This window comes from Colletotrichum lupini, chromosome 7 (genome assembly GCF_023278565.1).
Source record: "Colletotrichum lupini chromosome 7, complete sequence".
Taxonomy (NCBI): Eukaryota; Fungi; Ascomycota; class Sordariomycetes; order Glomerellales; family Glomerellaceae; genus Colletotrichum; species Colletotrichum lupini.
The window spans coordinates 4,075,096-4,088,575 of record NC_064680.1 but is presented as its reverse complement, the minus strand read 5'-3'; the positions used below and the strand labels follow the sequence as shown (position 1 = coordinate 4,088,575).

Below are 13,480 nucleotides of genomic sequence, written 5' to 3'. Positions count from 1 at the left end.
GTGGCCGATTGGGTATATACTTAGGTAATATTATAGCTCTAAATCTCGTATCCCTTTTTCCGTAGCGATGCTATTAGTACTATTATTAATCGTTAGCTATAGTGCTATATAGTAGGTAATTATATAAGTAGCGTCGCTTTTTTAACGTTACCGTACCCCTGAATTACGTATTTAGACTTCTCGTATAGTTAGGGTATTCCTTTTCTTTTAATTTTATAAACTATTTATAATTTAAATATATAGAGGTTTATATACTTTTCTAGATCGTAGAGGATAAATTAATAGACCCCTCGATTGCGCAAAGTGTTTATTTTAATAAGATCTAATCCCTTATACGGCTTTTTAGTAGTTATAATTACGCCTTCTTTACGTAGTTTAATTACTAACTCGAAATCGGCTTTTTCTTTTACTATATAAAAGGTGTTAATTACCTCGTTACTAGTGATAAATTGCTACGTTAGTACTTACCGTCGTGGTCTCCCGCGACGTCTCGCTAGTAGTATTAGTACCCTTTTAGCAATTTCCTCTTCTTCGTTATTTATTAGTACTACTATAACGATTTTATTAAGGATGATTTTTTATACCTCTACCGCGGGCTATATAGCTTCCCCTGGCTCTTCTTTTTTTTATAAGTTAGAAATTACTTTGATAGGATCTATATAATATAGTCTAATTACCGTAATTAATACTTCGAGTAGCTAGTTACGATCTCTTGCGACTACGTAAAAACGCTCGTTAACGGAAATTAATTTATATAGCCTAGCCTATTATTAAGTAATTTTATATTATACTTATATATCCGAATTTAGGGGCATATTTAAATTAATCCCTATGTCGGGCCTATTGTGCGTAGTAATTACCTTATTAACTTACTTTTTTACGCTTACCTCGCGTAGTGCCCGTATTACTTTTTCTAGCACGTATAGCTTTAACGAGGTAATGCGGGATATTCTTATATAGAATATGAAAAGTGAATATTCATATAGAAGCAAGAATATATGAATATAGGGGAAATAAGCGTATATAAAAGAGGTTTTTGTAATAAAGAGAGTAATATAGTTGAATTACTATATGAGAAGTTGCTTGCTTAACGAAAGGTCTAGGTAGGCAAATACACGCCTACATATAGGCATAAAAACCTCCTACTAGAATATTCCATTGCTTATTAATTATGATATAATTAATAAGCATATACGTAAGTGAATGCGTAATCGTAGTACGTAATTCCGCCTCGAGTAAATTCCAGATTATTCAGTTATCTTCCAGTACTTTCCACTGCTCACGTAAGCTTATATAAGCAGTATTGCTTACATAATCAATACCTATAATAATCTACAGAAATCGTAGATTAATATGGTATATAGTTTGCTTACGTAATATTGATAATAAGGCGAATAATAAGGTAAACAAAGTTACCTTCGTAACACTCCCTCTTTTGCCTTATTAGCTATGTTGAAATAGCTAACCAAGTACCCTAGAGTAGATTTCTAGTACCCTAGAATAGTTTTTTGGTACCCTAGAACAATCTTTTGGTACCCTAGAGTATTTTCCTTAAAGTATTCATAAAAATATAAGGAAAATAAATACCTATATTAGGGGTATAATATAGGTTAAATAGGGTTATTAGGATCGTTTAAGCCTATTAGCTTAACGAATTCCTTATGTTTAACCCGAGGTAAGGGTTTTGTTAACCCATCGGCAGGCATTATAGTAGAAGGGAGATATTCTACTTTAATATTCCCTTTTTCTACTTCCTGTCGAGTATAATAATAATATAGGGCAGTATGCTTAGTCCTTTGGTGATATTCAGGATTATAAGCAAGAGATAATGCCCCATTATTATCGGTTTTAATAGTAATAGGTTTAACTTGATAACCTATTTCCGATAATAAATTCTGAAGCCAAATAGCTTCCCGAATAGCTTCCTGAAGTCCATTAAATTCAGCCTCTGTAGTAGAAAGTGCTATAGTAGACTGTTTTTTAGACTTCCAGCTAATCGGACCTCCATTTAGTGTAAATAAGTACCCAGAAGTTGATTTTCTAGTACTTTTACACCCGGCCCAGTTAGAATCAGTATAGCCTACTAATTCTACAGGCCCAATATTACCATTATAGGTAATATTATAGTGAATAGTGCCACTAAGGTATCTATAAATACCTTTTACTACCTTAAGTAGGTAAATAGTGGGCTTATGGAGGTATTGGGAGACGAAAGAGACTGAAAAAGCTAAATCAGCCCTAGTCACAACCATAGCGTACATTAAAGATCCTACTAGGTGCTGGTAGGTCTTTAATAGCTCTTTTGAAGGTAAATAGTCATCTTTTTCGTTCCCTAAATCACTATTTAATATACCCGGATTTATAGGTATATTAGTGATTTTAGCTTTGGAAAAATCATTATTATTAAGAATTTCCTTAATATAATGACTTTGAGAGAGAGAAATAGTCTTATTAGACCGATTTCTAGTAATTTTGACGCCTAGGAAATTCGAGGCTTCGCCTAGGTCTTTAATATCGATATATTTCGATATTTTACCCTTAATTTCCTCTATATATTTAATATTTTTATTAAATATAAGGAAATCATCGACGTGGGTAACAATAAAAGCAGGATTTTTGAAATCCTGGTTGAAATAGGTAGCCTCATCGGATTTTAGAGGTAAAAAGCCTATTTTATTAAAAATAGACTTCAGCTTTAGTTGCCATTGTCTAGGGCTTTGTTTGAGCCCATATAAGGCTTTTAAAAGCTGTAATAACTGATTTTTTGATTTATCCCAATTTATAGTATTTAAATTAGGGTATTTTTCAAAAAATTCAGTTAAAGGTATATTAGAAGGGTCTATATATACCTCTTCTAATAAATCCCCATTTAAAAAGGCACCAATAACGTCAATTTGGTGTATATGCCAGTTTAAAGGGGCAGATAGGGCTATAAGTACCCTATAGGTAGTAGGATTACTTCCAGAAGCAAAAGTTTGGAAATAATCGACTCCATACTGTTGTTCGAAGCCTCTAACTACTAATCGGGCCTTATATTTATCAATATTACCAGTATTAATATTGATTTTTCGTTTAAAGACCCATCTAGTAGATAGTGGATTTTTATTAGCTTTATAGACCTTATTTGGGTCTATAGCTAATAAAGTACCCTTTTTAATAATAACCTCTAGCTCAGAATATATAGCTTTTAACCATTCTGATTTTTCTGAGCTATTTAGAGCCTGTTTTAGTGTATTAGGCTCTGGAGGTAGGGTAATACTCTGAGTAAAATCTTTATATTTAGATTTTTCTTCCTCAGATAATTTGGGAATTAATACCTCTATTTTAGAAGGTATTTCCTGAATATCTTCGATTTTATCAAAAATTTTAGAATATAAAGGAGGATTTACGCTTTCTACCCCCTCTATTCTATTATTTTGAATAAATCGAATATGCGAAGTCCGTAATAATCGAGATCGAAAAGGATTAGAAGGGCAATATATAACATATATATTATTACCTTCTTTTCCTAAATATATACCATTTTGAGTATAGGTATACATTTTATTCGAAGTGACTCGCTTTTGAGTAGGGTAATAAATAAGTACCCTAGAGCCGATTTTTCTTAGATTAGATAAATCCGGCTTATTATTTCTTTTTGGGAAGAAATAATCGAGAAAAGCCTCCATAGGGGTCTTTTCAAGGCGTATATTAGCGGTAAAATTAACTAATTTAGTTAATTCTTTCAAAATTACGTCCCATAAATATAGGGGTAATTTCTCTGCTAATAAAATAGTTCTAGCCTTTTCGATAAGGGCCCTATTAGTCCTTTCGGCTATACCATTTTGCTCGGGCGTATAGGGCGTGGAAGGCTCTAAAATAATGCCTTTTTCGTTAATATAGGGTAATAATTCCCCTATATTGAATTCCGTACCATTATCTAAGCGTATATACTTAGGGTAGGAATTAAACTGGTTAAAATAAAATTCCAGTTTGTTTTTGAGAATATTAATTATATTCTCTTTGGTTTTTGAGAATTCAACATCTCGAAAACCAGTAAAATCATCCGTAAACGGAATAGCGTAATTATTTCCACTAATAGTAGTAGGGGTAATTTTAACTGTATCAATACAGACCCTTTCTAGTGGAAATAATGCCCGATTATAGTTAATTTTAGGCTGTTGCCTAGTTAACTTAGCTGTAGTACAGCTCGGGCAATTTAGGTCTTTTTCCTTTAATTTGTCTAAAGGAATTCCCTTAGTTATTTTCGCAGTTTTTAATAAATAAGGGTAAGAAGGATGACCTAATTTTTCGTGCCATTCCTGGGTGATTGAATAGGCCTGATTATCTGAATTTTCAGATAAATAATCAGTATTTTTCTCTATATTACTATTATTAATAGTAATATTATGAAGAGAATTTTGAATGGATTCTAAAATATTTTTTAGATCCAAATACTGATTTTTAGGGTCCAAATCGTTTTGTTGGTACCCTGTAGTAGGCCTTCGATTTTTCCAAGCAATATTAAGGAAAAATCCATGCCTTTTGAAATCCAAATAAGCAAATACATTGCCCTCAGAATCCACTAAATAATTCTTTTCAATATATCCACCATTTTTGTAGTGTAATATACCTGAAAAGATATTAAGTGGGAATTCTGGAATATATAAGGTATTTTTTAACCTTATAGGTATAATTTTACCCCGTAAATAGATAGGTAAAATTAAGTCCCCAATACCCTGTGGGTAAACTGGGCCAGCTCCGGTTCGAATAGGGGGTAAATTGTCCCTATTATCGAAATTTTCGAATAAATCCATACTATTAGTAATATGGACTGTTGAACCCGTATCATACAACCACCTTTCAGTTGTATTTGTGCCCATATTAGCCGAATTATTGGTATTTTCTCCCGAAAGGCCCAAATTATCATTTGGAGTCGAGTTGGGTAATATATGAGGGAGAAAAGGTTGATAATTTTCATCAAGTGGGTCTATGGTATAGTGGTCGGAACCACTAACCATATAATTCCTTGATTGTAAGGGCTGAGGGTTCAAATCTCCATGTGGGCGTTGGTTTTTCGTAAAAAGATTGGGCTGGTTTGGTTGGTTTCGGGGCTGGTTTCGGGGTTGGTTTGGTTTGGGTTGATATGAGGGCTTATTTGAGGGCTTATTTGGGTAATTTGAGGGCTTATTTGGGTTGGTATTTGGGTTGGTATTTTGCTTATAATAAGTCTTAGACTTATTATACTTATTTCGAGAGTATTTATTACTCTTAATAGTATTACTAGACATAGGAGTATCGATTTCTCTCCTATTTTCGTCTAATATATCCGTAATAAGAGCCTCTAAAGTAGGGGGCTCTTTAAGTCTTAAATTAGACCTTTGACGATCAGCCCAAATCGGAAAGATATTAGTTAGGGCTGATATAAAGACCGTTTTTTGGTCTATATCCTCAATAATAGCTCCTACGCTTTTTAATTTGGAAATATAGCTTTTAAATGAGCTAATAAACTCATTTAAGCTATTAAAATGCTCCAATCTAATAGCGTGGAATTCGAGGTATAATTGTTGACGTAGAACTGGTCCTGTACCCTCATAGGATGCTTTAAGGGTATTAAGAGCCTCTTTTGGATCAATTTGATCAAAAATAAGTGAAAGAGGCTCAGGTTGAATATTTTGCCTTATTAATAATAAGGATTGGGTTTTTTGCTCTTCAGTAATATTTTCATATTCGTTTTCAACTTCGAAATAGGTATTTAATTTCAAAAGTCGAAGATAAATATGAAGAGTAGAAAGCCAAGTAGTCCAATTTTGACTACCTTTTAGGCGTTGATTTTCAGGCATAAGGCAGCCTGTAATTGCCTTGATAATATCCGCCATTATATATATTTTAGAATATATATAATATAAATATATACTAGTATTGTTCCTAGTATAAATAAGCTTACTTTAAGCTTAGAATTCAAGCTTGTTTTTAAGCTTGAAAATAGACTTATTTTAAGTCTAAAAATATATATAAGAAAAAGTCTATTTTGACTTCTTTTTCTTATAAATAGATATTTAATAAAAGTAAGTATATAGTATAAAAAGGACTTACACTTCGTCTGCCTTTTTATATATATAAATCCTTTATTAAATATAAAGGTCGATTTCGAATTTTCGAATTCGAAAAAGTGATTTTGGGCGGAGTAAGATATCTCAATATATGAATATGCATATACCGGATAAAGGCATATACCTAAATGATAATAGGTATGATATAGGTAAATAAAAATAGAAGAGCTCGGATAAGTGAATAATATTCACTTAAGTAAATAAAACCTCAGTTATATAATAACTGGGCTCATAACCTCTAGCACGTATAGCTTTAACGAGGTAATGCGGGATATTCTTATATAGAATATGAAAAGTGAATATTCATATAGAAGCAAGAATATATGAATATAGGGGAAATAAGCGTATATAAAAGAGGTTTTTGTAATAAAGAGAGTAATATAGTTGAATTACTATATGAGAAGTTGCTTGCTTAACGAAAGGTCTAGGTAGGCAAATACACGCCTACATATAGGCATAAAAACCTCCTACTAGAATATTCCATTGCTTATTAATTATGATATAATTAATAAGCATATACGTAAGTGAATGCGTAATCGTAGTACGTAATTCCGCCTCGAGTAAATTCCAGATTATTCAGTTATCTTCCAGTACTTTCCACTGCTCACGTAAGCTTATATAAGCAGTATTGCTTACATAATCAATACCTATAATAATCTACAGAAATCGTAGATTAATATGGTATATAGTTTGCTTACGTAATATTGATAATAAGGCGAATAATAAGGTAAACAAAGTTACCTTCGTAACACTTTTTTAATTACTTAAGCTCGCTAGCTTATATTTAGTAACAGTAGCGAGGCTAAGGTCGTTCTTAAATATGCTCTAAATACTAAAAGCGTTAGTATAAGCCCGTTAGGCCCTATAGTATCGTTATAATATTTAAGTACTATCTAGAGGTATTCGTCGTCGTTAGAATCGGGATTTTCCTCTTTAATAATTTTAAACGCTCTTTTTAATTACTAATACGCCCTTTTTACCTTTTTAATACTATAATACGCTTCGACGGGCACGACTTTTAACTATATACCGTAGGCCGTTATATTTTTTTTAAATTTTACTAACTTAAAACTAGTATTAGCGTCGGTTCTAATACTATCTAGCGGTCCTTAGTATATATTAATTTAGCTTTTTTATAGAGCTACCTATACTATTTTTACTTATAAATCCCGTAGGAATTACCCTACTTAGAATAATATAGCCTCGTCGATTATATATAAAACCGGTCGACTATTTAAATAGAAAATATTAACGACGATTTCCTAATTAAAGTTAAGCTTATTATATAATTTAAATTTAAATCTGCGTGGGCTCTGCGTATTTATTTAGTATTAGTAGCATACTTTCGTTAACTACTCTAGCGCCCCTATTTCGATATTATTATTACCTAAATACTTTAAGAGGTTATATAGTCTCGCGACCGACGGGTAGTTAAATCTCTAGTATAGTCGTCTAAGCTTACTTTCCGTTAAGTAATTAATCGACTTCGTATTATTAATAAGCCTTATAAACACGTGCCCCTATTATCGTTCGACTATTTCGGAGTACTTATAGCTAGAAATTCTATTTCTTATATTATTAAATATAATACCTAGTCGATCTATATCTTTTAGATATAAGAGAAATAGGGTATTAACGGGTAGGATATAGAAAGTTATCGTTCCGAAGTACGTCTCTACTTTTATTATACTTAGGGTAACGATTTTCTTATTTAGGCCGAAGCTAATCTTCGTAATACCCGCTATTAACGTATTAAGCGTTACTAACGTAATTTTTTATAGTGCTTAGAATTGCCCTTTTCCTCTTATTAACTATTATAATACCCTAGTATCTAGGATAATTCTATAGAAATTATCTAGGCCGTACTTTTCGCTCGCGTAGAATGCTTATATAAGCTTAGTATTCGAGTGATCTAGGTAGTATAAAAAGGGCCCCTTTAGCTACCCCTAGAATTACTTAGTACTATATCTCTTTTTTTTAAATATTAAGAGAGTAGAATTCTGCACTATTAAATTTATCCTTTCGCCTACCTCCGTATCCGTTATTTAAGGGACCTTCCCTTATTATCCGTAAATAAAAGCCTATTTATTAAGGGCTTCTATTACTTTTTATTTATTTAGCCTCGTATATCTTTTTAAAGCTAACGGGGCGAAGAAAGAGTAGTTAATATTATCGACTTTATTATAATCTAATTTATTAGTATAGGGGGTGAGATTTTCCTTATTTTCCGAATCTCTTATAGGGTGCGGGTGCTTTAGGCCGCTAAATTAGCTACTTTCGCTAGGTTCCGTGCCCCTAGATCTGCCCTTATATATAACGAGGAATTAGTTAAATCGATAAGGGCTAGTTTTATTATTTATTACCCTCGATTTTTTATATTATTCGTACGATTTAGTACGCTCTTCTTTAGAGTAGTTACTTAATTAATATCTATCTTTTTTATAAATAAAATATTACTTTTTTTATTACCCTGCTCGCGAGTTAAATTTTTACTTATTTAACGAATTTAGGATTCCTTATTAGTAATTATTATACCTAGCTTCTTTTCTTTTTTTATTATACGTTTAGTCGACCTAATGCTATTAATAAGGGCCGTCGTATGCTTAGAGGTAGGTTTAGCGCGGTATTTTTACTTTAATATTAAAGCTAGATCTTAGTTTTAAGTAGAGCGTCTCGTAGTCTTCGGGTGCTTAGTATAGAGTTATTTTTGCCTCTAGAACGCGCTAGATTACGGTATAAAGATATCTAACTTTTCGCTCGTTAGTCCCCTTATTTAGCTAGGTTTTTATTAGCTTATTAATTTAATTAATAAGCTTTTTAAGGATTTCTACTTACGATTTACCCTCTATTATTCTAGTTATAGATATATAAAAAATCGCTCGTAGCTTAGATAGGAGCTCTAGATTCCTATCGTAGGTCTCGAAGCGGCTTCGGATTGTGTTAATAATACTAAGAAAGTCGTTCTAATCGAGATTACGTACTACTTTATAATAATAATTAGAGGCCTTGCTTACGAGTATGATATTAATTACTAAATAGTACTAGTATTCTCTAATCCCGACTTTTTTATAATAGTTATAAAACATCGTTAGGGTCTTTTATAAGACCTCGTACTTCCCCTTAGAATATAATTTCTCTTTTGGGAAGATCTTTTTAAGATCTATAAATTACCTCGTATTTATTACTATATTTTTAGTATTTATATATAATCCTTACGTCGCTACGTATTATTAATAACTTCGAGTAGTCTACCTCTTTTCTTACTAGCTAATTAGTACCGAATTTCGTATTAGTAGTAGTAACGAGCTATAGATCGAAATAGATAGAATTATTAATTATCGTACTTCTAGTATTATATTTTACCTCTATATATCCTTTTATAACGATAGATTGTTATTAATAATTATAGGAAGGAAATCTAGGTCGTTTACCCTTTCTCTAAATTCGTTAAAGCAATTATACGCCCTATCGACTTATACTTAGGTCTATATTACGAATTCCTCCTCTATAATCGTCGCTACTAAGATTTCGTGAGGTTCTTGCGATTATAATTACGCTAGTAGTACCCCTCGCCTATAGAGGAATTTATTAACCGCTTTTATAATTCCTAGGCTTGCGCTTATAAACTATTCGTTTAGCTAATAGCTAAGGTCGTTTACGATTTTATAAAATAGGGGTTGCCCCTATAGCCCCTTTTTTTCGTAAACCTTAGTTAAATAGATTAATACTATGTTAATTTACTTACCGTTAGGCTAATTTGCGATTCTATATATCTACGTTCCCTAATAGTCCGGGTTAATATTTACTTATTTATAAGGGATTAGGATTCTATCTAAGATCGGGTTTCTTCCTCTTCTTCCTTACCCTAACTCGCTAGGGGTCGTACTCTAGCTTATACCCGTATTAGCAGTTACTAACGTATTTAATTTTAATAAAAATATATCTAATCCGCGCGTTAGTTATAATAAACCCGTGCTTTTATTACTTAACAAATTCGTCAGGGTCTGGGCGATTCCCGCTTCCTCTTACTATCTCGCTATTACTCTCGTTTTTACTATTTTTAGTAACTACTACTAGCCCTCTAGATCGCTAGCTATCGTTCCTACTAAGATCCCCCTTTTTATTTAGTATAAAAAAGTAAGTTTTAGTAGTCCCTTTTTTATTAGTAGCGGTAGACGTTTATATTACTATAAAAAGACGAAGTAATTAGTCTTAGGATCTTTATTAGTTACCGATTTTCGCTATTTTTAGATACTTCTAGCCTCGTGAGCCTCGTGTTCTTTATAATCTCTAAATTACTTCCTTCCTCGACCTACTTCCTCTAGGGCAGTATTCTATAATAATAATTAAAAATAGACGCTAAGCGGCTCGTAGAGGAGCTATATAAGTAGTTAAGTATAGTTAGCGAGGTTAAGTCCTCCTTTTTATAAGGTCGCGTAGTTATTAAAAATACTTATTATAATTTACGCTCGTACTAGCTAAGGTTAGATATTTTAAAAATCCTTTTTCTTATAGCCTCTCGGTACCCTATTTTATAGTTTCCTAGGTAGTTTTTTTCGTAAGCTAATTACGCTAATTTAGTAATTATCGTTCGCTAGTAATTCTTTTTATTACTTAGTTAATTTCTCGAAATTAGTAATCTCGCGCTAGGAGTTAGTAATATAAAAAGGGGCCTCTCGACGGCCCTCTAGAGGATTCCCTTCTTTTTTTTTAGACTTTAGTAAGAAGTCGTTTACCCTCTCTTAAATTAGTAACTTTCTTTTTCTTTTTAGGCTAGCCGTCTCCTTCCCTAGGCTAACCTCTGATACTTATAATACTTATAGCTCGAGGCTATTATAATCTCTAAATCCCCTCTTTCCTTATTAGACCGTCCCCTTAACTATATTCTTATAGAATACTCGGGGGGTAGCTAAGGGGGCTATAAAGAGGCCGTTTAGATCGCAGGCCTCGAGGTTAGATCCGTAAGATCCTTATAATAATAAACCCTTCTATATACTATAAATTTTTTAGTTTTATAACTCTTATATTAGTAACTACTACGCTTATTAAGAAGATTACTATACTTAAAGATCCTTTTTTTAAATCGCGCGGTGCTCTTTTATATTATATTATTAAGCCCGTTCGTTACGCTAGTCGATTAAGTAAGTAGTCGTTGTATAGGGAATTCTTTTTATTAATTTAGTTAGTTAATTTCTAATCGCGGGCCGGCTATAGAGAAGTTATTTAGTAAAAAAGGCTATTTAAAGCGATGGCAAAATACTAATTACCTAAGTAGTTCTATTAATTAGCGTAATTTTAACGTAATAGACGTTAACCTCTCGTAAGTAATAAAGGGCTACGATTACTTAATTCCGTACGGTATTTAAGAATCGCCTCCTTTTTTGTCTACTTTTATAAGGTTAATTAGTATAAATCTCCTATCCCGTACAGTATTAAGAGGTCGTCTCTTCTATATAACGAGATACCTTACTAATCTATAATAGTAGAATTTAACTACTAATTAGTATTAATATCCCTATTATAGGGTAGTTAGTTCGAACCGTATTTAATAAAGAGATTAATTAAACTATATAAATATCTGCGTAGGTATAAAAAGGAGGTTCTAACCGTAGGTTGGGCTAGCTACGATAATCGTAAATAGGGCCCCTAATTGGCCCCTGCGCAGTCGGCTGTATGCCGCGGTCGAATTGGACTTCTAATCCGACAGCTACCAAGCTTAAAGCCCTTGACGATCGTGGGAAAGAAATTGTTAAAGCCATAGGCTGAATGATTCGCGGTCAGCATTACCACCTGTTTTACTGCTGTGTCAGTGTACCGTTCGGCATCTCTGTGCGTAATATTTTCTCTGCAAATTTCAGCGTGACTCACGAATACCCAAGTACGGGGGTCTTTGATGGCAAGTTTCAGCCCGTTCCAGACACTCGAGTCTGCCTCTGGTAAAGAAACCCGATCTCTTCGAATACGCTCAACCGCGACTCTTTGCTCAGCATCTGTGAGCAACCACTTGGCAACACCCGACCTCTGTCCGGGGAAGTCAGGAAGCAGCGCGAAACCTAGAAGCGCTGCGGTGAAACTTCCAGCTCCTTCGATGATGAACAGCCACTGCCAACCAGCGATGCCCCTTGCGCCCTCGAGGCTCGAGAGCACGCCAGCAGCAATAAGTCCAGAGAATGCCGTGGCAAGGAGGACGCCAGAGTATAAGACGGCAGTGCACAATGCTAGCTCTTTGCGTGGATACCAGCATGATAGAAGATACATGGCTCCGGGGAAGAACGGGGCTTCCGCGATGCCAAGAAAGAGTCGTATAACAAGAAGGTGGGTGTAATTGCCAGCTCCAGCCGTGGCAGCTGAGACGATAGACCACAATGATGTACAAGCAGGGATGTATATGCCGGGCCGTGTCCGAGTTATGAGCATGTTACTTGATGAATGTCAGTACTTCAGCGTGGATGGGCAGAATTCCAAGCACGTCTCTCTTACCTGGGAAGATGCATCAACATGTAGCCTATGTTCAGGATGGAAACGGCAACGTTGAATTGATTTCCAGTCAGATTGAGATTCTTCTCAAATGAGCTCAATCGGGCTTGACTGTGACCAGTTACTATTAGAGACTGACCAATATTGCACGAGTTGAAGGTTATAAGAATCTTACGCAATGTTGTTTCGATCAAGATAGTTGAAAAGATACAAGAGCCAGACCTAGAAGCTGTTAACCTTTGTACTGGATCTCAAGCTGCTGTTTTCAGACGACTGACCATAGGGACGAGTGTGTAGTCGAGTTTCCTCACCAAACTCTTCTCGTGAGCAATGAATTCCTCTTCTGCCATGCTGAAGTTGACATCAGTGACATCTTTATCAAGGGAAATATCTTGCTCTTGAAAGGATTGTAAATCGTCGATATGATCAGAGCTGGCTTGCATTGTGTCACCCTTTCCCCTGGATTTATCAACAGCCATTGTTGTTGGTATTGAAGCTTGTGAATAGGAAAGGGAAGGCTAAAACGATCAATCAGAATTCTTGCAGATGAAACATTTCTCCAATATCTCTTACTGCAAGAACAAGAGAAGGCATGCCAGTTGAAATAACGCGGCATGGTGCTTGGTGACGAGGGGTCTTAAGTTATGTCTTTCTGAACATCAGCATTACTTTTCAGACACACACCAAAGGGAGACACAGATGTCAGTCTGTTCTGATTGTCGAGTGACAAGACGGAAACCCCAGAATTACCCCGCATACCCCCAATCTAACCCCAGGTTCTTACCCGCTAGTAGAGTATCCGTACAAAGGTCTACCTGAAGCTATGAGGATTACGGAGTACACGCCCAGCCTATCCTTCTACTTCATACAAGCATCCAGCCAATAGGTGGCCACGGAATCGAAAGATTCAG

General features: G+C 34.3%; 2 protein-coding genes across 2 annotated transcripts; both read right to left on the bottom strand.

Annotated features, from left to right (window-relative positions):
• Positions 1-7,615: 7,615 nt before the first annotated feature.
• CLUP02_14236 (uncharacterized protein) lies at positions 7,616-7,846 on the bottom strand (the record flags this gene model as incomplete). Its single annotated transcript, XM_049293167.1, has 1 exon — positions 7,616-7,846. A coding segment is annotated over one exon (231 nt), but the record flags the coding sequence as incomplete, so codon positions are not given.
• A 3,439-nt stretch (positions 7,847-11,285) lies between these two features.
• CLUP02_14235 (uncharacterized protein) lies at positions 11,286-13,048 on the bottom strand (the record flags this gene model as incomplete). Its single annotated transcript, XM_049293166.1, has 4 exons — positions 11,286-11,300; positions 11,961-12,513; positions 12,573-12,703; positions 12,848-13,048. The coding sequence occupies 4 exons, from the start codon at positions 13,046-13,048 to the stop codon at positions 11,286-11,288; spliced, it is 900 nt and encodes a 299-aa protein (XP_049150312.1).
• Between the last annotated feature and the right edge of the window lie 432 nt (positions 13,049-13,480).